Consider the following 22746-nt stretch of genomic DNA (forward strand, 5'->3'; position numbering starts at 1 on the left):
TGATGGGCTCAGGTGCTGCAGAAACCCTCCCCTCCTGCTGGGTCTTGTTTGCTGGTGAATTCACAGCTGGTCTGTGCTTCTGTCAGCTGGAGATAGTTCAGTTCCTTCAGTTTGAATCCAAACAGCTCCAGTGGCCCCACTGCTGCCATCACCCTAGTGGGGTGCAGACCTTGGATAGAAAAATCCTTGATAAAACCTTGAGAACTAGGAATAGGAGAGGCTTTCAGTGGCTCCATCCATCTGGAAGAATATGGGGTCGCTGAGAGTGAGCGCTGCCGGTCGGCAAGGTGGTCAGTGCAGCTGGCTCAGGTTTGTGTGTTTCAGTTCTCAGGGGACCTCCCATGTGTGCTGTGGGGCTAGGCAGAAAACCTCCCAGTTTGGGGTCTGGAGTGCAAGACAATGGTGGCTGGTGTTTCAGGCTGTTGCAAAACCGCACGGGGAAAGGATACCACGTGAGAGGACAGCTTGTCCCCACCTTCCCCCACCCACACCTAGGTTTGTGCCTGTGGAGGACACGGATGCTCCTCAAGATGCTTGCTGCAAGATGGCTTTGCTAACCAGCTCCTCCCAGAGTCCAGGTTTGGGATCTGGAGCAGCATATGGTGACCGGGCACCAGTGAGAAAGAGGCTCTGGTCCCCAGCCTGCCTGTGATGCTGTCCCCGTCCCTGGCCAGGCAGGTAGCGTGGCCACAGCATTTCCCCGTGGTGGAGGTGCCGTCAGGTTGCCGGGCCATGTGTGTGCTGCCACACTGGGCTCCGTCCTGCCTGCTGGCAGGTCTGCTGCGGGAGTATTCCCCATCCCACTGCGGGGGGGCTGAGGGGGATTTTGTACTGGCTCTGACGATGCTGCCTGGCACTGGGACCCACAGCATGGAAACTGCCCCAGTTCTTCTGCAGCTTCCTGTCAGCTGCTCTGGGCTCCTGAAATAGTCACTGCTCGGCCCACTCTGCAGCTGGGCAGCTCCCGGTGGTCACCACTGCTTGGGATGCGGCTGCCGGCTCCCCACGGGGGGGCTGTGGGTGATGGGGGGGCTTGGCAGTACCCACAGAGCAGGAGGAAGGTGAGACCTACTGACAGATGCATCTCCCAAATGCAGGCTGCTGCTGAGGCCGTAGGTAATTACCTGCTGCCAAGGTGGGCATTAATTGCTGCTCCAGTTGCGGATGCTGCCAGGTGGCCATTGTCATCTGGAAAGTCCCTGCCGCTCCCTGGCAGGCAGGTCATCTAAACCGGTGGCTCGCTCGTGGTGTGGGCATGAGTCTGAGGTCGAGACGGTTTTGGGTGTGGGCTTCCCCCCTTCCCCTTTCAAAATATTCCCCCTTGGCCCTGTACCGCTTGCGAGCGCCCAGCTGCCTTGGCTGGGTGGAGGAGCACTTGGGGTACCCGCAGGTGCTCCCGTGGTGTCCCCAGCAGCTGGCATTGCAGGCAGCGTTCCGGCTCTGGCTGGCATCATCCCTGGGGCTGTCTTAGCTGCTGCACTACCCTGGTTTATAGCAAGCTGGCGTCAGGGGTATATTTTTGATAAATTGGGCCATAATTCACAGCAGCTGCTTTATCACCACCAGAAGATGGGGAAAACCTGTGGCTGGGATTCTGCCCGGCCATCCCCAGGCAGGACCTCAGCAAGGGGGAGGCCTTAGGCCACCCATGAATGCAATGAACTAGAAAAGCAAATAGTACGCTGTGTGCCCGTGTTTCCTCTCCTTGTACGTTGCTCCCAGACCAGCATGTGCCTGGCTGTTCCTGGTGCCCCAATTCGGGAAGACATACAGCCAGTTTCTCTGGCTGAGCTGGAGGGCAGAGTGAGTCCCTGCCTGGCTGCTGAGGCTCGTCTGCCCTACCTCGTTGCTGCCCAAACAGCCCACCCACTGTGGGTTAAGGCGTTTGTGGCTGTAGACACTGCCCCTCCCCAAACAGCCCCCAGGAACCCTTTCTGCCCACCAAAAATACCCTACAGGGAGTGGGATGCCTTGGTGATGGTCCTTGGGTCTGTGCTGGCATGGGTGGATGCTCCTGGGCTGGGTCTCCATCCCTGCCGCGATGCAGCAGCAGGCAGCTGCGACCTCCTCGGGGACTCCCGTGCCCCGCAGGGGTGAGAGCCAGCCCTGAGCGGCACTGCTGGTGATGCCTCCTTGTGTGACACTTCTCGTGGCCGTGAGTCAGCCCGGCACGTTCACCCCAAGCAAGGCTGGAGGGGGAAGTGCCTTCACCTGGGACACTTCTCTGCTGGCCGGTGAGCAGTGAGGCAGCGCTGCCTCTGCCGGCACGGCACCCCAGGGGACCGCGGTGCCATCCAGGGCCAGAGGAAGGTGACAGTCTGCTCTGTTGCCTTGCAGGGATGCCTGGCTGGGAGGTAGGAGACTGAATGGCAGGCATGGAAGGGAGAGGACCCTATCGCATTTATGACCCCGGTGGGGGCTCAGAGGAGAATGGATCCACAGCCTTTGAGCGGCTGGTGGAGGAGAACACCCGGCTGAAGGAGAAGATGCAGGGGATCAAGTCTATCGGTAACTGCTGCGCGGCTGGGGGATGAGGTTTGCATTCGGGGCAGCTCAGCCTGTGCCCACCGAGCTTGGGGGTTTCTGGCTCTGTTGAGGAAGGGTCCTATAAGAAGCTGGGGGTCTTGGCACTGGGGCAGTAGCAAAGCTTTCCCTGTCCTGGGGTTGAGGAGGATGTCTGGGCTTTTTCATACAGGGGTGCAGAGGGAGCAAGGCTTTTGCTGAAATCCTGAGGTGCTTTATGGTGGGATAACTGGCTGAAAAAAAGGCAAGTGATGGAGCAAGGTCAGCTCCTCAGAGTCCTGCAGTGGCAGGTTGCAGATGCTGGGATCTGTTCTGCCACTGATGAAAGCCCCCACCTCCTGCAACCCCTGTCAGGTCAGGGGCTTTTCCTGGGTGCTGCTCAAAGACCCCAGCGCTGGGCGCTCCCTGCAGCGGCAGGGACATGCCAGTGTTGAAACGCCCCAGCCAACTCGTGCCACCCCCTTTCTCCTCCTTGGCTTCCTTCCCCCACCCACCCCCAGTTTTGTTTTCGGTCTCGTGACCCAGCTTCCGCTTTCAAGTCCTGCTTCAGCAGCCAAATTTCCACCTGCCTCGTGATTCCCATCATGTCACCATGGCCCTACCTGGGACTGGGACCCGCTGGCCTGAGAGCAGCCGCCTGGGGTGGGGAGAGGATTGCATTGCCAGTGCCAGACCCCAAAGTGGCAGGCTGGACCCCTGTTTTCACCACCTAGACTTAAATTCATCTCTTCTGGGAAGCAGAAGAGATGTCTGAGAGATGCAGTGCTGTCCTGCTGCCTCCTGTAACCAGTCCTCTGTGTGTCAGCATGGGGGACTGTTGCCAGTGAGCCACTGGTAGAGTTTTGCCATTGGATTTGGCCAAGAAAAGTTCATTCTGGATGAAGAAGGATTATGCTGGGCACTTGCCACCCAAACAGGGGACTTGGCGTTGGTGGATGGGGCTGCTGCAGGGCAGGCACTTGGGGAAGGAGAGTGAGTATCCTTCTGTTGCCCACAACAGGAGAGCTGCTGGAGGAGTCGCAGGTGGAAGCATCCAAGCTGCGGCAGAAGGCAGAGGACCTTGTGAAGGACAACAAAATGCTGATTGCATCATCTTCCTTGGAGAACCTGGTGGAAACGAGAGGTAGGAGACATGGGACTTGGTGGGGAGGTATAACATGATGGCTCAGGATCCTGAGCTCAGGGGAAGGGAGGTGTGAAGGAGACTTTCGTGAAAGTTTCTTGCAGCCCTGTCATCCTGAAATGTATCAAACCACTGCTGTCCTCACTTCTCCTGGAGAGAGGTTTCTGTCCCGTCCCCATAGTTATGAAAACTAGGGGTAGAAACCATCCACCGGTGCCTGACCTCATGGGGTGTCTGCTCTCTGCATCCTCGCACCAGGCAAGGAGAGGCCCTGCTCTCCAAAAGGCTCACGGCTGTGTCCTCTCCCCTCTCTGCAGCTGTTGGACCTGATCCCAGCTCCACACAGGCCACCCCAGGCAGCACCCAAACAGACATGGAAGCACGGAAATCTTCTCCAAGTGTGAGTCTGGTGAACGTGAGAGCTGGTGCTGGCATGGCTGGAGGGAGACTCTGCATCTAGTTAAAGCAAAAGGAGGCAGCCTTTAGCCTCTGGAAATGGGGATAAATCTGAAAGGAGGGGTCAGCTCTCCTGCTGTGCTCCCGTCTTGGTGGTCCTTGCCTCTGCGCGGGGGGGCATCGGCATCCTGGGTTGCCATTCCCCAGGGAGGCCTGACCTGGCTGCCTTCCCTTGCAGGGATCCTCCTCGGAGTTCGAGGTCGTCACTGTTGAAGCGCAGGGGTTTCCCCAGGAGAGCGGGAGAGTGGTGAGTGGCCCTGATACCTGCAGGATTTGGTGGGTGGCGGGTGGAGACTTGAGCTGGGTGGTGTGGTGGTGGTGGTACTGGGGGCATCGGAGGGTGCGCAGACAGGCAGCGATGTGCGCTGGTGGCATAGCTGCTGGCGGGCACAGGCAGGGCTGGGGGACCCATGTCAAGGTGGCCCTTGGGCAAGCTGCAGAGGAGGAATAAACTGTGCCCGGGCGTTCCCAGGGGAGCAGAGCTAGCCCCGCATGCAACCCCCGGGACAGTGCTGGTGCTGCAGTACCCAGCCTCCACCACCGATGAAGATGAGGGGACCTGGCTGGTCTGCAGGCAGGAGGGAGCCACACAGCCCCATGGCTGGTCATCCCCATGTCTTGCTGGGGCTGGAGGGCTCAGGAGCAACGGCACCTGTGCCCCAGCATGTACCGCTTCTCACCTGGCCAAGGCGGGGAGAGGGGACAATGTGCAGGCTGCCATACAGGGACAAGGGCTCCCACATGCAAGTGGCCTGGCCGGGCTGTCTGGACACAGGCAGACTGGGACACCGGTGCCTCCAGATTCCACATGACAGTGAGGGGAAGGGCTGTGACTACCTGAGGAGCTGTCAGCGATGCTCTGATGCTCACCTCCCGATGTCCGTGCTGGGTGGGAGACTAGGTCTCTTCTCCAAGCCCTGTCATTGCTGACAGGGTCTGTCCCAGCCCGGGCACCTCCATGTGTTCTGTGTGCTGCCACCTGAAGGTCCCCCTGGCTGTCCTGCTCCAGCTTTTTGTGTGTGTCAGATGGGAAGGCAGCAGGGATGGGGAGCCCAGGTAGGGCAAACGTCAGCTCACACGGACCTGTGGCAAAGGGACATGCTCTCATTGCACAACTCCGTTTGCATTGGCCAGAGAAGCTCCAGGAGAGTTCAAGCCTTGTTGGACTCCCCTGGGGTGCGGCTGTGGGGCGATGGAGAATGGGATGGCATCTGCTTGGTGATGGGCTGCTGGCACCTGAGCCAAGTGCTGCTCCTGTGCCTGCATCCAGGCTCTTCCAGTTGTTCTGGCTGGGCTTGGGTCCTTGCTGCCTCCCCTTGTCAGCCAGCGATGGCAGGAAGAGATGACCATGCTATGCCCTGCACACACCTTCCCACAGCAGTTTTGGGGCTGTAAACCCTGGGGCCAGGGTGCTGGGGACATGCTGGGCTCCTCAGCCCACACACTGCTGCCTGGGGTGTTCCCATGGGCAGGTGGATGAGTCAGCAGGGCTGGGAGTGGTGCGGGCAAGGGTGTGCCAGCACGTCCCCACTGCCTTCCCCGGCAGTGCCACTGTGCACCGTGCCAGGCTGTGTTGTGCCAGCGGTGTCTCCTAGGCAATGGAGGAATTAATCAGCCACAGCAGTGGAGGATGAGTCCTTTGGGGACACCCCTCCTGCATGGGTGGGGGTGTGCCATGAAGCTGGTGGGTGTGCCTTGACCTGGGCTCTCCCTGCCATCATTTAAATCCTGTGCATCACCCTCTTGGCTGCTGCCTGCCGAAGAGCCCAAGTTCCCGGTGCCTGGTGTGCCGTGGTGGGCAGGGGAGCCACAGAGCTGTGCCGGGGGACAGGAGGAAGGAGGAGATGGGGCTGGGGTAAGACCACCCCTCACGCAACAAACCTCAGCTCCTGGCGCAGACCGGGGTGTATGTTGAAAGGACAGTCTCAGGAGCTGGGATTTCTAGTCCTGGTGCCGATGGCGAGAGTTTGGGGGGAGAAGGGGTTAGAGGTGGAGGTGCCTTCGTTGCTATCAGTGAGCTGGGTGCGTGGTCTGCTCAGACTGCTGAGGAGCATGGGGAATCCATGGGCTGGGAGGGCTGCTGTAATGTCCCCTTCCACCCAGGGACATGGTGTCCCATGTCGAATAGCTGGGAATCAAACCTGTATAAAGCCAACAATTTTTCAGCGTAACAAGAGCTGTTGCAGAGGCTCTTGGTGCCCACCCAGCTCCCCACCACAGCCCTGGATGGGTGACAAGGCTGACCTGCCCCAAGAGGGAACTTTGCAATACTGCCTGAACCAATCTGACCATGCTTCACCCCTCCCCGTCTCCAGGACTTGGAGCAGCCACCGAATGAAGATGCCAACCTGCTGCCCCAGCTGCAGCAGCTGGAGAACACGCTGAGCGGCTGCGCAAAGGAGGCCAGCAAGGACCAGGTCTTCGTGCGCATGGGCTACATGGCCTCTGAGCTCAAGCGCCTGGCCTCCAAGGTGCACAAGAACGAGCAGAGAACATCGTTCCTACAGGTGAGTGAGGGCTGGCTGTGCTCTTCATGGAGGTTTTCCCCTGTTTTTTTTTTTTTTTCCACCAAGTTCTTCCTGGCTAGGGTTTGGTGACAGGTGAGTGGCCAAGGAGGCTCCTGGGTCTGGCAGCAGTCCTCATGCTGCTGGCATTTGTCCCCCCAGACGCTGTGTGAGACTCTGCACAGTGAGAACAAGGAGCTGCGAACCAAGCTGGAGCGGGACCTGGAGCAGAGAAACCAGGCGCTGGAGAAGCTCAGGTGAGGGTGGGCAGCAGGGAGGGGCATGGGGCTGCTGCAGGTACTTCTTCCCACTGACCCATCCCTCCCTGCCCGCAGGTGTGAGAATCAGGAGCTCCGGAGGATGGTGACGCTGAGCAGCCAGGACAGTGGGAAGAGGGAAGCTGCTGAGCAGCAGCAGGTGAGAGAGCAGCATTGCCCTCAGAGAGGGCTGGGAAGGAGGCGGGGAGCCTGCTGACACATCAGCAAATGTGGCCTCATTTTAATCGGGTCCCCAGTTTGTCCCAGTATGACCAGCAGGACTTCTCAGGGTCTCAAAGGGATGGGGGAAGCTGTGGGAGGGGAACCGGCTTGTGTTTAGCCGGCCTTGGGCACAGCCCTGAGGGTCCCCCCGTGCGCGTCCAGCAGAGCGGGGCCGCGGTGGAGAAGGCACCGGGCAGAGGAGAGCTGGAGGCCAAGGAGAAGAAGGTGAAGATCCTGGAGCACCAGCGCAGGGAGGTGAGGATGAGGCCGGGAGGGAGGCACTGCCAGGAGCAGGGTGGGAGCGGGTGGCAGGGGCACGTGGCTGGGACAGCATGGGGAGACTGGGGCAGGGCTGTGGAGCCACAGGGAGGTGCTGCTGGCGTCAGGATCGCCATCCAGCTGGTCCCCGAGGTGCTTTCCTGATGGGACGTTGCTGGGGACTGCCATGGCTGGCTTGGGACAGGGGTTGGGCTCCCATTCAGCTGTCCTTCTCTCCCTGCAGCTGCTGGAAGTGAATAAGCAATGGGATCAGCACTTCCGAGCCACGAAGCAGAAGTATGAGCAGAAGGTAAGGCTGGATGCTCGGAGTTGGGTGTTTGGGGGACACACCTCTGCTGGGTGCCAGCTGGGAGACTTGGAGGAGACCAGCTGCAGGGAAAAGTTTGGGGGCTGCCTGTGCCTCCTCCCCAGCAGTGTGGGTCCTTTCAGGCAGGCCAACATCCCTGCTCCCTCCCGGCAGGTCACAGACCTGCACCAGGAGCTGGCTGAGGCCCGCAGGGCACTGTCCGAGCTGGAGTCAGAGCGGGAGCAAAAGCAACGGGATTTTGACCGCAAGCTGCTCCTGGCCAAGTCCCGGATTGAAACAGAGGAGGCAAGTCCTTTGGGGAGGGTGGGGAGCTGCTAGCCCCATCGCCCTGCCCTGGCTGATCTCCACCCCACCGGGTCCTGCAGGCAGAGAAGGAGAGGCTGGCCATGGAGGTGAGGGACCTGCAGCAGAGGATGCGGTTCCTGCAGGAGCAGCTGGCTCCAGTCACCAGGCAGCGGGAGTACCAGGAGAAGGAGATTCAGAGGCTGAACAAGGTGGGGGCCAGGGCAAAACCCCTCCCTGCAAAATGTCTTTTATGTTCTCTGTTCTGTTCTCTCAAATCCGAAACTGGCCCTGATCAATGCCCTCCTGCCCAGCTCCTTGCCCAGGCAGAACCTTGTTCCAGACAATGCCCACCATGTCTCCTTAGGCTCCCAAGAAAGGGGGGGATCTGCAGTCCCTTTTGCGCAGTTATACTCACTTCCCATGCTGGGCATGTGCCCATGGCCCTCTGGAGATGTCATGGGCACAGCATCTTGCTCTGACCCCACTCCCTGCTCCTCTTCTTCCTCTCCAGGCACTAGAGGAGGCCCTGAATGTCCAGGCCTCCCCGCCACCCATTTTTGCCAGCACCATGGAGCCAGCAGGGAAAGTGCCACAGCAGGAGCTGCTGACCCAGAACGAGCTCCTCAAGCAGCAGGTAGGGCAGGACACGGAGCTGCTGGAGGCAGGGAGGGAGCTACATGCCCTGGACCTCCCTAGCAAAGAGCCTGGTGTGGCCGGGAGCAGCCCAGCAGTCCTAGCGGGTGTCTGTGCCGCTGGGGAGTGGGGACTGAACTCAGCATCTTCCAGGCCTTCAGCTGGAGGGACTACAGCCGTGGGCCACTGTGCCAACCCACATGCTTGGAGCTTGGCATAGCTGGTGTGGTCAGAGATGCCTGGAGGAGCTCTCCACCCTCGGCCAGGTGCACCCACAGCCCTCTCTCCTGCTAGGTGAAAATTTTTGAGGAGGACTTCCAGCGGGAGCGGAGTGACAGGGAAAGGATGAACGAGGAGAAGGAAGAGCTGAAGCAGCAGCTGGAGAAGCTGCAGAAGCAGCTGATCCTCTCCAACAACCAGGTGAGCAGCACTGGGTGCCACCAGCAGCACCCTGGGAGCCCCATGTCTCCCATGGGTGTGTCAGAAGTGTGCTCACCCCAGTGTCACAGCCCTTGTACCCATCTCGGAGCAGGGGCTGAGAGGGGATAGGAGGGCTGGAGTGGTGGTTTTGCTGCCGCTTGTCCCTGACAGAGCATCTCCTTTCATTCATCTCTTTCTCTTGCCCCTTTCCCGGTGGTCTGACAGGGGGGACAACTGGTGCAGGCTTTCCTGCAGAGCATGGCAGCATCCCCTGCCCCACAGAGGGTAGCAGGGTGGGCTCTGCACTAACCTTCTCTTGCTCCCAGCTGCGAGCCTCCAAGGATGACTGCCAGAGGGAGAAGGAGGAGAAGGAGAAGCTGAAGAAGCTGCTGAAACAGCACAAACAGGTGGGGATGGGGGGGAAAAACCCTTCCTGGGTGGAGGGGCCTGGCCCTCATCCCCTGTTGGAGGGGCAGCTCTGAGCTGGGCAACGGGTGGTGGCAGCGAGCTGCCCTCAGGGCTCTCCTCAGCATCTCCCCTGGCTCCTCGCAGGCTTCTGGAGAGAGGCTGCACCCTGAGCCGCTGCCAGGGCCGCTGGGCCCTGCCTGCCCTGTGTACCAGTACCAGTACAGTCCCCCCGTGGCTCACCCCATGTACCATGGCTTCGACGAGTGGCAGCAGATCCGATACCCGCCAGTGATGCCAGGCGAGCACACACCGGGACAAAACTTTCACCATTTTCCCCCGGTGAGTGCCTACCCATGCTAGCAGGAGGGGGAGCAGAGGGGTCCCATGCGAGCGGGTCTGGGGCTTGCTCCAAGTGAGCGGCTTTTCCAGGGCCAGAGTCAGTGAGCAGGGAGCTGAGCACATGTCCTGTTGGCACATGAGCACTCAGCCTCATCCTCTTCTTCCTCACACCCTGGCAATCAAATATGGAGTACAGCCTTGTGATTCACATTTCTGCTAATTCGCTGTTTCTGTTCCATCTCCTTCTGCAGCCGGAGTATCCCTGGCGCCCGCCCTGCGCCATGGCTCGCAGCCAGAATGCCCAGGCAGTGGCAGGGGTAAAACCGGTCCCCAAGGACTTGGGTAAGGCTTGGACCCTTGGCGAGGGGAGCACCCCTGTCCTTCACCCTGAGACCCTGGGCAGCTGGCTGAACACTTGAGGGGAGGGATGGGGGAACAGCTTGCCAAGCAGTGGCCGTTTCCCTTCAGTCCCCATCTCTGATCCGCCAAGGGGGTGATTCTGCCATGGCATTGCTGCGCACCCCCCACCATCCCCGCAGCATCTGAAAATGGCGCGAGCCTGAGCCTCGGCAGCCTGCAGGGTTATGGCAATCGGTGCTTGGGGATAATGACCATCCCATGGCTTGCATCCTTCCATGGGGCTTATCTGGGCACCAAGAGCCACGCTCACCTCGTGCTGCCCCTCTCTTTGTGTCTCAGAACAGGCAGGTCCCAGATTGCCCTAACGCCAAGGATCGGCTGCGCTGCGCTACCGGCAGAAGAGGAGTAGGGTGTGTGTGTGTGCCCGTGTGTATATATCTAGGAGCTTCCTCCGGCTGCCTATCCACGTGCACGGACATGCAGTGGATGTGGCCGCACCTGGTGCCTGGAGCGGCTCGGCAGTGCATCCCTGCGAGGAAAGTGTGAAGGAGGTGCCGTCACGGTGGTGGCCAATGCAGGGTCAGTCCCCTGCGGCCATCCCCTTCCCCACAAGGCGTCAGACCTGGCATTGCTGTAGACCCAAGCCAAGGGCTTCGGTGAAGAGAAGCCGGCGTTTCCCAGGAGCGTGCCAGGAGCTGCTCCGGTCCAGGGGCTTTGGTTCCCTGGAGGAGCGGGTAACGGTGGGGACTTTCCCGGCTCCGTGGGAGGTCCCGCGCTCGCAGGCAGGTGCCTGCCGCAGCCATGGCCGGGGCTGAGGGTGGTTGCTGTCTTTGTATTTATTTAAGGACTGAAGTGTAGCCCAGTCTCTCTGGTTTTATCCTGAAAGCTGCTTTCTGTAGGGAAGCCTCTTGCCTAGGCCTGGTCCGTATGTGCTTGGGTGTAGCCGTGGGGCCAGTGCAAGTGTGAGGAGAACCCAACCCCTGCATGAGCACCCTGGGTTCTATTGCCCCAAGGGCCTACCCCCCACCTCCTTCCAGCTGTGGGGCTCAGCCCCTTACCCTCACCTCTCCTGCCTCCACGTCTTTGCCAGGGCAAGGAACCCACTGCCTTTCCCTGCAGCAATAGCCTTGGGGCCAGTCTTTCAAATTGTACAGAGCAAATTCTTGCTCCAGGGAAACAAGTCTGGAGAGGGGAGGGAAAAATCCACCACCCTATTTCTGTAATGCATGACGGCAGGAGGCATGGTGCCCCAGCCTGCTCCTCCTGCGGGGCTGGTCCCTGCTCCCAGCCCCTTTTGTGGCCCTGTGCTCTATACCAGCCCACCCGGTCCTCTCCCCAAATGCTGGGCTATGATGATAAATCCATGTCTGCAGTTGACCTGAAAAAAAAAAGGGGGGGGGGGGGGGGATTTCTCCAGCTGGAAGCCATCCCTCCCTGCTGCTACCCTCAAGCTGGCTGCTGTGCCCCCCACCCTGGGCAAGAAGTAGGGCTGTGTGTTTGCAGAGCCTTTATTTGGCATTTCTATGGTGGGGGCGAGGGGCTGGCTGCCCCCGGCAGGGAGAGGAGCACATCTCTGCACTAGAACCGCGGGCAGCTTGAATGCACTGAAGAGCTGCTCCGTGCCCGGCAGGATCGGGCCAGGCCCGCCCCGTGCCAGGGGCTTTCGGGCCGAGCCGTCATGGAGATGTGGTCTTCTGCTCCGGGGGCAGCTGGCCTCTGCATCCCCCTGCTGCCCGGCGGGGTGGGGGAGCAGGGGGCCAGGGGAGATGTCACCTCCCAGGGTGGAGGTGGGACATGGGGCTAGTGGGAGACACTCCCCTCCCGTCGCTGCGGTCTCTGCCACCGGGTTGCCCAGCCCAGCATCCTGGCCGGGGGGTGCAGAGGCGGGAGCGATGGAGGGGGCAGCGTGTGGGCTCAGCGTTTGGCTCCTGCTGCTGGGGAGCATTCTGGGAGGGGATGGGGAGCAGCCAGGGGCGATGCTGGCAGGGGAGAAGAGGCCACCCCTCAGGCTGGCGGCCCCAGCCTCTACTGGCCCTGCTGCTGCTGCCTCATGTAGGCGATGATGTCGTTCTTCACGACAGCGATGTTGGCGCGGTGGTACCAGCGCATGACGGGCACGCCATCGGGGCCCACCAGGAACTTCTCAAAGTTCCACTTGATGTCGTGGTTCCGCAGAGGCTCCCAGAAGAGGTTCTTGGGGTTCCCAAACTCCTCTGCTACCGGGGGACAGGCATTCTGTAATGGAGAACTGGTGCATCACTGCCTTGTCCCTCCACAAAAAACAAGCTGGGTGTTGCCCCCTCATCCCATCTTGCCATGGTACCCACCTTCAGGTAGGTGTAGACCTTCTGCTCCTTGGCCCCGTTCACATCCCCTTTCTGGAAGAGCTGGAAGTTGGGGACGAAGCCGCCCCCCGGACGGACGTACCTGCAAGGGGAGGGTCGGCAGTGTGTCATGCAACCAGCAGCTCTGGGTGCTGCTCAGGGGTGGTGGGGGAACCCCAAGCCCTGTGCATTTTGGGGACACAGCCCCGGGCTGGGAGTGGGTCACAGCCAGCAGGAGCTGCAACCTCTGCACCCACCACCTTGCTGGGGACCCCAGCCGAGCTGGGGGGCAGATGCCCCACAGCTCCTGCCACAGTACTCACTTCAGCGCAGGGAGGATCTCCGAGTTCTGGCCAGGTTCCTGCTTCCCGAATTGGTTGGAGGGGAAGCCCAGGACGACAAGCCCGTAGGGCCCCAGCTCATTTTGTAGTGCATTCAGTTCTGCGTGCAAGCGGAGCCAGGGCTGGGTTAGCAGGGGACCGGGCTTATACACCCACCTGCACCGACCCCCTCCAAGCATCCCCGGCCGTGCCAGGCCCTGGGCAGCAGGCGTTCCGCCTTTCCCAGCTTCCCAGGGCAGGACACACCACAGGGCTCTGCCTGGGGCTGCGTGCCTGGCTGACGCTGCCTGCTCCTCAGCTGCCTGCCCTGTCCCCTGGGGCGCCCGTGCCCCATAGGACCCTTACCGAGGTACTGCAGGGTGAGGCCTCAGTACGTGGCCACGTTGACGAAGAGCACCATCTTCCCCGCGTACTTCCTAAAGGGAACGTACTCGTCCCCGTCGATGGTCAGGGCCCCATAGTCGTAGATGGTGCCCTGTACCGAGCCGTAGCATTTCACCTGTGAGGCGAGGAGCATCCCATGGTACCAGGCTGGGGGCTGCCAGCCAGCCTGCTCACCCACCCCATGGCCACCCACACCCCGTGGAGCAGTGGGTCCAGCGCTGGCTGAGATGGCAGCTGCCCGCCTTGTGTCTCCTGCCCTGAATGCTGCTGGCAGCAGCCAGGCTCTGGCATGCCAAGGTCATGGTGGTAGGACAGGCTGGCTTGTGCATGCACATGTGTGTGCACATGTGCACATCTGGCCAGGGGGTCTGGCTGCAGTGGAGGGATGTTTACCCGGCCAGGATCAGGCACGAAGGCGAGAGGCTGCAAAATAGCCCGTGCTGGTGTGCCAGCACAGGGGGAGACCAGCCCCAGCCTCCCCGGGGCCACGGGTGGGCAGGACCCCACCACCCCTGCCACGCACCCCAGGGTGCCCAGGCAAGGGCTGGATCAGACCCGTGCCTGGGAAGGGAAGGGCCGGGGTGCAGCAGCCTTTGCTCGCGGCGCTGCAGGGGTTAACCCAGGGGAGCCCATCTCCTGTTCCCATCAGGGGACTCAGGCTCACCCAAGTGCCACCGAGGGGTTATTTTGGGAGCTGGCAGGAGATAAAGTCACAGGGGCTCTGCCCGGGTGAGCTCAACCTCCGTGGGGCTGGCCGGGTCCTGGCGGCAGGGCTCTGCCTCGCCCGCCCGGGGTGGGGAGGCTGGCGGGGGGTGACGGTCACCCCTGCTCTCTGCCCACCGGGAGCGACCCCCCCACCCTTCAAAGATGAGTGCACCCCCCTGGACGCTGTGCATGGAACAAAAGCGCCGTGCTCTGCCCCTGTGGCGGTCACTGGGAGGGGGACAAGGCTCTGTCCCCAGCCCCAGGACAGCAACTCCCCTTTGCAAGAACTAGCTTAGAAAAATCCGCCCCCCCCCCCCCCTTGATCCAGCCACAGGGACTGGAGCTGGGGAGGGGGGTGTCACAGGACCACGGCGACCCACTCGCGCCCCCGGCAGCTCTGCAGCAAGCCTTGGGGACAGGCGGGTCCCCTGGGTGCCACCCATCCCCCCCTCGCCCTCCCAGCAGCCCCCGTGGGGGTGTCCCCCCCCCCGCCCTTACCTTCTCCCTCTCCTGGCTCTGCCCCGGCTGGACGAGCCCAGCCAAGAAAAGGGGCAAAATCCAGGCGCCGTGGGACCAGCCCCCCATGGCGGGGGGGGGGGGGCGTGGGGTGCGGGCACCCTCCTCACACCCCCGGAGGACAGCGATGTGGGGGGGGATGGGACGGGACGACACACACACCCCCCCTCTCTCTGTCGCCTTGTGCCACCTCCGCGCCCGACAGCCGAGAAATAGCCGCCGCGCTGGGCGGGGGGAGCCAATCGCCGGGGAAGGACGGGCCGAGGCCGCGTTAACCGTGTGGGCCCTGGGCCGGCCACCGCGCCGGCCGGGGGGAGATGTGGGGAGGAGGGCGGCGGCAGTGCCGTGCTGGCACCTCGGCGTGGCAGGGGTGTGGGACACCCGCGAACACGCGGGGCAGCCGCATGTGCCCAGGGTTTATGCAACGCGTTATATGAGCCAAAGGAGCTGGGGATTAAAATCCGCACCGGTGGGAGAGGTGCCAGGCGATGTCCCCCACCCTGCGCAGGGCACCCTGACGAGGTGACACCCGCCTCTGAGTGGCGTGCGGGGGCCCGGGGGGCGGCCACCAAGCCGCCCCAGCAGCATCCCCGGAGAGGCCGGGTGGGGGGCCGGTGTCGTCCCGTCCCTCTCGGCTGTGCTGCGCAGGGGTGGGGAAGGGGTTAATCGAGCTTCTCTCTGGCGCAGCCCAGCAAATTCGGGTGCTCCTAGAAGCAGCCCTGGAGTAGGGTTCCTCTCGGGGGCGGGGAGGGGCTGTGCAGGGGCTGGGGGGGCCGGAGCCCTGTGGTTGACCCTGCTGTGGCCAAGGGCAGAGGCACGGCTGTCCCTCAGCCCGCGGTGGCCCCAAGGGCAGGAGTTTCTAGGGCCTTGTTTGCATACCCGGAAAATGCAAACGTTTACCCTGGGCTGGCTCCAAGGGAGATATCCGTGGTGAGATGTAAATTCCCTGAAATTCCACAAAAAAAATTATTTGATGGGAGCATTAACTGGCTGGAGGGGAGCTGGTGGGGGCTGTGGTTTGGGGTGCGGGCTGCCCTGGGACAGAGGGCAGGGCTGGGAGGCAGCAGCTGAGTCCCGGGGGGACCATGGGTGCCAGCACGAGGTTTGGCTTTACTAGAAAGCAGGGCCAGCCCTGCCAGCACGCTGTCACCGAGCCGGCTGCCGGAGACGCTGCCAGGGAAGGGGAGTGGGGCCGTGGGCTTGGGGGAGGCTGGGAGCAGTCTCCCATGCCGTGTTCTTTGCTGGCTGGGACGCCATGTCCTGGGAAAGGCTGACGTTGTCAGGCTCTGCGTGCAGCCTCAGCTGGTGTGGGAGGGCTGGGGGTCGAGTACATCCCCCAGGCACCCAGGGAACCCACAGAGCGGGGGAGCTGGAGGTCCCTTTGCCACAGGCAGCATTTCCCAGAGTTTTAAACCTGCAGTGCTACTAGAGAAGTGGCTTAGCCCTGCCCTGGCATGGGTCCCCAGGTGGTGTGGGGTGCTCCCCCAGGTCCAAGCAAACCCCCGAGATGCTCAGCCTCTGGCTGAGGACTGCCCAGAGCTCAACACAACGTGCCAACGGCCGGGCTAGCCGCAGGGATGCTTCCATCACCCCTCGCGGATGTGGCCGTGGGCGGTGCGAGGTGGCTCCTTGCCAAAACCAGGGAGCCTTTGGGAGCCAAAACCAGAGGTTTGACCCTCCCCACCCACTCCCCAGGCTCTGGGGAGATTTGGGGCCATGGGGCCGCAGCTCCTAGCCAACATGCTGCTGGCACCTCGCTGCATCCTGCAGCTGACAGGGACTGATGTGTGCCTAGCACGGTGCCACGCTCCCCGGCACGGTGCTTTGCTCACCGGACAGCTTACACTGCTGACCCCAGCCAGGCCTTGAGCCACCTCCCGAGGCAGAGCTGGGACAGAGCCAGGGAGCTGCTCAGGCTGCCCTCCCTGCCCCGTTAGCTCCCACCATGGGAACAGCCACCCAGTTCTAATTATATACCCTAATTGCCTGCGTGGGACTTTGGTGGCTTTCCTGTGGTTAACAGGGACTTGGGGGCCGGGAAGAGCGGTGCGGCGTGTGCGGTGGTGGCACAGTGTGGTTGTGTCTCTTCCACGTGTCCCTGATCCCCACCATACACAGGGAAAGGCTGACCCACTCCTGAACTCTGTTTTCCTAAAACCAAAATAAAAATAAGAGATCTGTTTCCCCAAGTCCCCTCTCCTTGGTTCCTGGCCCTGAATCAGTCTCAGTGGAGATGGGGAACAGGGGAGGATTTAATGAGCCACAGTCGATGGACCCGATCTCTGCCACTGAGCTTCCATGGAACACTGGGCATGTCACCCAGTGCCCCACTGTTCTGTGCCATGCCATGCCAGAGGCAGCATGGGAGAGCCAAGGCTGCCGGGGGCTCCAGGAAGACTGTCCGAGCAGAGCATGCTGCTCCACCCTGTCAGATCAGGGTCTCCCACTCGAAATGGCAGACGCACTGGGCGGGCTGACCCTCATGCGAACCTCCCTCCTCGGTTGTTTTTCCACCAGAGCCGGGCTGGAGCTGGCCCCTGCCTGCTGCAGATGTTTGGCAGGAGTCCTGGGGCGGGAGGCCAGGCACTTCCAGCCCACTGGCCACCATGCTACCGCTGCCACCAGCCTCCCTGGCTGTCCCTGAGCCACAGGCCAGGGGCTGCACAAACCTCGTGCCAGGCTGCAGGGTCATGGTGAGTACAGAGAACATTAAACCAGCAATGGGGACCACGTACTGCTGCTCGCTGGGCTTGTCCCAGAGCTGAGCGAGGAGCTTCTTCCATGCAGAGTGACGGGGATGGTGCCAGCAGCATGCCAGGGACGGCGGCGAGGGGCTCAGGCGGCGGCAGGCAGCATTGCCCCGGCTGGCAGCGGCGCTGCTTTCCCTCTGGCAGCCTGGCACAGCATCAATCCCGGAGCAACCTCTGAACTTTTGTTCTAGGTGTGCAACAGGAGGCAACAGCAAAACAGGCACTGCGGGCAAGAGGCCCCAGCTCCCCCGGCCCCAGGCTTCCCCCACGCTGCCGCCGCCGCGGCTCGCCCAGCCCTCGCTGCCCTGCCCCAGCCGTGTGCTCTTGCAGGCGCTGCCCTGGTTCAACGGCAGCCTCCCTGCTGGGCACGGTGCCCAGCACCCTTTGGAGCGGGGACCCCCCTGCCCTGAGTGCCCCCGGGCTAAGTCTGCAGGTGCTGCCCCCTCCGGCATCCCCATCCCTTCCTCTCCCAGGCAAAGGTTTGCCCCCTGCAGAAATGCCCCCGGCCCACTGCCCCCCACCCGAAGGGGACATGGATACACAGTGCCCCACTGCTGTCGAGCAGGGGAGGGGAGATGGGTGGCCGCTGAGTGCTGCTCTCCCCTCCAGCATGAGGAGCCCCCCCCAGTGCTCCAACCCTCCTCTCTGGGGCCGGGGAAGGACGAACCCACCGGCCGTGACGTTTGCAATGTGCTCCTGGAGACCCCACTGCAGCCTGGAGCGCAGAGGGCGACTTGGGACCCCGTAAGCCTCCCTTTGGGGCCATAGGGCTTGTGTTTGGGCAATTGCTCTGGGTGACACTTCACCTGCAGCACCCAAGATGTTTGGGGTCGGCTCCTGCTGTGCCAGTTGCCGCCGGGGCTGCCCACAATCTTCCTGACGAGCCACAGGGTCCACGATGCCCTGTCCAGTGGGGATAAGGCAGCCGAGCCGGGTGCTGGCATCCCCAGCATGGCTCTCATCGCTGCCCAGAGGCGAGGTGAGGGCCACCATCCCGCATGACCTCCTCACCGCCAAGGCTGCCAGCATCTGCCTCCCCCAGCAGCAGCCCCCACAGGCCGGCAGCCGGCTCCTGCCGCGCTCCAGCACCCGCCAGCGCTGGCTGGGAAACATCCCGGCGGATGCTGAATCACCTCGGCGCCTGCATCAGGCCTGCCTGCCGCAGCGTCACCGCTGCACGACCTGCTCCCCAACGGGCAGGAAAAGGCATTTTTCCTCGGCAAAACACCACGCCAACGCCGCCTCCGAGCTCCAGCACTGTTCAGGCACCGAAGCCAGGGCCGCGGGGGGATTTGCTTATCTTTCTCAGTCCTGAAGGAGGAATTTCCAGCTCAACAGTACACATTAGTCTAAATCCATCCCCCCCATTTTCATGCTTTGAAAATGTCCCGGCTTCTCCCTGCTCTCCCCCCGCTGCCATGTTGCTCCCTGCAGTTTGTTGTTATGAGCAAACCCGTCTTTCCAAGGCTTTGCAATGCCTTTCCTGGAAATGTTTGCCACAGGCTTGAAACTTCCCAGAAAACTCCTACCATGAAAGGAAACCTCTTGCACCTTCCGGCTGCTCGTGACAAGAGACACGGGGAGGTGGGAACAGCCACCTGGCATGGCTGCAGGGATGGGGAGGGTTTGTGTGCTTTTCCTCGGGTGTTTTGCTCCAAACCAGGCTTCCTTTTCAAACCACTCCAACATTTTTGGCTTCTTCTCTATTCCTCTTATAGCAAAGCTGCTCAGCTCTAGTTCCTGGTGCCAGATGCCGCGGGCCGTCCCCACACCCAAAAGTGTCCCCAGGGAAGGGACACCGTGGTGGAGCGTGGGGGGAGGCAGAGCTGGGGCTACTCCCACCCAGCACAGCCGTAATCTCCTGCAGCACCGTGCCAGCAAGGGAGGGAGACAGGGGGAACAACAGGAAAATAACTCTGGTTATTTGCCGCAAATTCTGCAACTTGAGAGGGGGAAGAGAGCGAGCGAGCTTGAAACAGATATTTGTTTCTGGGCCAGGCAAGGAATACATACGTGTCCGCTCCCTCCCCAGCACAACCGCAGACTGCAGCTCCAGCACAGGCATTTTGGTTCCCCAGGGGCTGCGTCCCCATGCTGGGCTCCCTCCCCAGGGAGGGAGGTGTTCGCCCAAGGTCCTGCTTGCCTGGGAATCGTCTGCCCCTCTAGCCCCCACACCAAAAGCAAACCCGATGCTGGCTGTTGCAGGTCAAGCCGCACAGGGATGGGACGCAGAGTTTCCAACACAACGGGGCCAGTTGCTGTTTCCAGCAGAGAAAATGGGATTTAAACAATTTCCACCAGCATCACCATAGCATTTCCCCACATCCCAGCCTGATTCATCTCATTATTCATGACCTTTCTTGCCGTGAGTCACCGGGATGCCAGTTCAGCCCCAGACTCCTGCCACACACCAGATCCTGGCATGAGGCTGGCAGGGGTGAGCAATGACAGTCGCCCGACTGGGACAGAAGCAGCCATCGCCGCTGCCAGAAGGCCCCCAGGGATCCTTCCTGCTCGCTGTCTGACGGTCACTGCCGCTATTGGCAGCCAGATTCAGGTTTGCACCCCCGGAGCGTGGGGCCGGGCTGGCAGTGTGCCTCCCGCAGGGCTGCAGCCACCAGGCTCAAAGGCCAGGCAAGAACCCCAGGGACCTCGAGCCAAGGCAGTGCAGGAGGTCAGTGCAGGGAGGGCTTCTGGAGAGGCTGCTAGCACACAGGCACCCGGACACCACCTGTAGTGTGGACAGAGACGCACGACATGCTCATGTGTAGAATAAAGTCAATTTATTTCGTAGCAAGGGGAATGTCAGAGCTTACATGGTCCCTTGCCACTGCCTGGACACGAACCCCTCTGGTCCTCCCGCTTTGCCTGCCCAGGCAAGGGGCGCACAGACCCCCCTCAACAGGGCCAGCGTGCCGGATGAGTGGTGGGGGCCCTCGCCATTGACGGGGCACCGAGCACAGCTGGTGTATGGGCAGGCAGGCTGTCAGAAGCTGCCCACACTCCTCTGCCCCGTGAGACCCAGAAGAAGTGAGCACCCCACAGAGTTTTCCTACAACTTCAGCAGGTATCTGATAGAGGAGAAGGCGGTGTCCCATCTGCTGTGCAGCCGGGATGGGCTCTGTCTCCGATGCTTTTAGCCAAGTCTCCAAATACACAACCAGAGGCCACATCCCTCTTGCTTTGACCCTTCTTTCCCAACCACCCCGGCAGCTGGGACTCCAGAGAAGAAGTAACTTTTTTCCATTTGTTGCTACTCTTGGGAGGAGACAGGGCTCCCAGCTCCAAGACCAGCCTGCCGGCCTCATGGGAGCGAGTCGTTTCTAGCTGGAGACATCCATGAAGTCACACATCTCCATGCTGGCGCCCTGGCCGCCATCTCCCCGATGGTCCCCGTGACTTAGTGGGTAAATAGGAGGCAGTGGGTTCACCCGGTGAGAGCCAGGTACAGGGGCAGGTGTCTGGGTGCTGGCCCACCACGGCTCCTGCCCGTCTCTCCCCAGCTCTCGGGGTGCCCCACTGGGCTCTGCAGGGTCCCTGGTGCAGGGTCCCATGCGCCTCCATGTCGCCTTCGCCTCACACGATGCCATTGCGCGTGGGGTGAGTCCGTACCCGGTAGATGATGACAGCAGTGGCCGGGCAGAGCACCAGTGCTGTCATAACAAATATGGTGGCCAGGATGATCAAGACGATGACCCAGATGTCCAGGATGTGCTTGGGGAGGGCAGCAGGACCTGCAGGGTCAGAGAGGTCCATCCTGTAAAGTAAAGGCAGAGGGGTGATGGGGCAGCCCCCTCCATCCCTCCAATCCCCAGAACTCCCCCTCCATTGCTCGGAGCACTCCCTGCTCTCCCCAGGGAGACCAGCCTTGGGCCTTGGGCTCCTTTGAGAGCAAAGGGCTTTGGTAAAGGCTCCTTTGAGAAGCCCCAGGGTTTATAGCGAGATGCAGATGGGTAAAAGCCCAGGAAAAAACTTCCCTGTTAATTGCTAATGTTGTTAAAGGAGCTGATAAAGCAAAGCCACAACCAGGCGTCCCCCTGGTCACTCACGAGTGGGTCATCGGGTGGGGAAACGGTGGGACCAGGGCAGCTGGAGACTCCCTTGCTTCGGGGGAGCCTCGCACCTCCCTCCCCCCCGCCCCCGCCGCGGTGCCTCCTGCTGAGTCGCGGCGTTAATGGCTTAATTAGCAGCAGGGCTCGGGGCTGAGGGCCGGGAGTGGGCATCGCTCCGCCCGGCCGCCCAGCGACACGGCCGAGAGCCCGGGCTGAGCTCCCCGTCTCGCCCCAGGCGCCGGCAGCCCGGGGGGCCGAGCCCCCGCCGCGGCGGAGAAGCGGCGCCAGCGGCCTGCCCTGCCTGCCCGTCCTGCCCGCACCCTCCTACCTGCGGCGCTGCCCGGTCCCGGCGCCGGCGAGCAGCGGCGGCGGAATCCCGGCGGGGGAAGGAGCCTCCGCCTGGCCCCGCCCGGCCCGGCCCGGCCCGGCCCGCGGGGGGCGGCAAGGGGAGGCAGGACCTTTTTTCTGGACCAGGATAAAGGAAGATCACACTCTAAGCTCATCCCCCCTCCCCGCCCCCGGACGGGGTCCCACCGGGGGAGACCACCTGGAGCCAAAGCCGAAGGTCTCGGGTGCCAGGGAGGTGCCGTGGGAGGACATGTCACAGCATATCAGCCTAATCAAGGGCTTTTCGCCCGCCCTCTTCCCCTCCGGCCTCACCAACGGCAGGGCCCACAGGCACCCGCTTGCCTCTGAGGCCCCGGGAAAGAGGGAAAAGCAAAACCACCGAGAGCTTCCATAAAGTCCCAGCAGCGAGGCACCAGCCTTGGGGCTTGGGCGCAGGGTCACACGCACACACGGGCAGACAGCATCTCCAGGGAGGCGGCAGACCCCAGCCCACCGGCTGGGAATGGGGTTTCTGCTGCCCAGTGGAATATTCTGCTCTGTCGGCGATGCTGAAGGGCACAGCCAGCAGCGGCTATTCCCGGCCAGCCTGGGCAAACAAGGTGGGATGCGCCAATTTTCCTGCTGAGACACAAGCCTGGTGTCACCCACAGTGGGACCCACGCACTGCACCCTTCATCCCTGCCTCTCCCAGGGAAACCTGCCAGGTTCCCGGTGGTGGAAACCACTACCATGTGCTCTCAGACACCTCTGGGCACTCCCTGGGCACTCAGCTCCCCGGGGAGCCATGCGCAGGCAGACAGCGGGCAGGCTGCCCATGACTTCCCAATGGTGCGTCCCCCTCCAGCTGCTGCTGTCGGATAAAAAGCATGTGGGGTTTTTATCACCAGCGGCGGCAGATCCTTGCGGGCAAGGGTTTCCTCCGGAGCCGCACGGGCAAGCAGCGGCAGATGCCATGGGCTGACACCAGGCGCTGTGCGGGGACAGGCGTACTGGGGTGAGGACGGGGCAGCGACGCCGCAGGCCAGGCCGTGACGGATGCATGGGTGCTATGTGTAGGAGCGAACCGGAGGTGGTTTGCTGATGCAAGCTCTGCCCTCTGGACACACAGCCCAGCATGGCATCCTGTGACCTCGCGCTCTTCTGCTGATCCCACAACACCGGGATGTTTGTAGGGATCCCGTCTTAGCGACTGTGAGACTAAAAGAGAAAC

The 22746-nt window shown here is 62.0% G+C and overlaps 3 protein-coding genes across 3 annotated transcripts; 1 reads left to right on the forward strand and 2 right to left on the reverse strand.

Annotated features, from left to right (window-relative positions):
• Positions 1-2366: 2366 nt before the first annotated feature.
• TNIP1 (TNFAIP3 interacting protein 1) lies at positions 2367-10955 on the forward strand (the record flags this gene model as incomplete). The annotated part of the gene is made up of 17 exons (XM_082006339.1): positions 2367-2508; positions 3524-3646; positions 3964-4046; positions 4281-4349; positions 6418-6609; positions 6769-6863; positions 6942-7023; positions 7248-7340; positions 7588-7653; positions 7825-7960; positions 8041-8165; positions 8468-8590; positions 8884-9009; positions 9336-9416; positions 9562-9756; positions 10008-10098; positions 10461-10955. 17 exons carry the CDS (start codon positions 2367-2369, stop codon positions 10523-10525), a joined length of 1887 nt encoding a protein of 628 aa, XP_081862465.1. The 3' UTR covers positions 10526-10955.
• A 1186-nt stretch (positions 10956-12141) lies between these two features.
• On the reverse strand, positions 12142-14455 carry GPX3 (glutathione peroxidase 3; the record flags this gene model as incomplete). The annotated part of the gene is made up of 5 exons (XM_082005988.1): positions 12142-12351; positions 12444-12543; positions 12764-12881; positions 13127-13280; positions 14369-14455. The coding sequence occupies 5 exons, from the start codon at positions 14453-14455 to the stop codon at positions 12142-12144; spliced, it is 669 nt and encodes a 222-aa protein (XP_081862114.1).
• Positions 14456-20712: 6257 nt separating this feature from the next.
• SMIM3 (small integral membrane protein 3) lies at positions 20713-20936 on the reverse strand (the record flags this gene model as incomplete). The annotated part of the gene is given in 2 exon segments (XM_082006123.1): positions 20713-20912; positions 20915-20936. Coding segments are annotated over 2 exon segments (222 nt in total).
• Positions 20937-22746: the final 1810 nt, after the last annotated feature.

This window comes from Phaethon aethereus (assembly GCF_964289735.1).
Source record: "Phaethon aethereus genome assembly, chromosome: 14".
NCBI classification, from domain to species: domain Eukaryota; kingdom Metazoa; phylum Chordata; class Aves; order Phaethontiformes; family Phaethontidae; genus Phaethon; species Phaethon aethereus.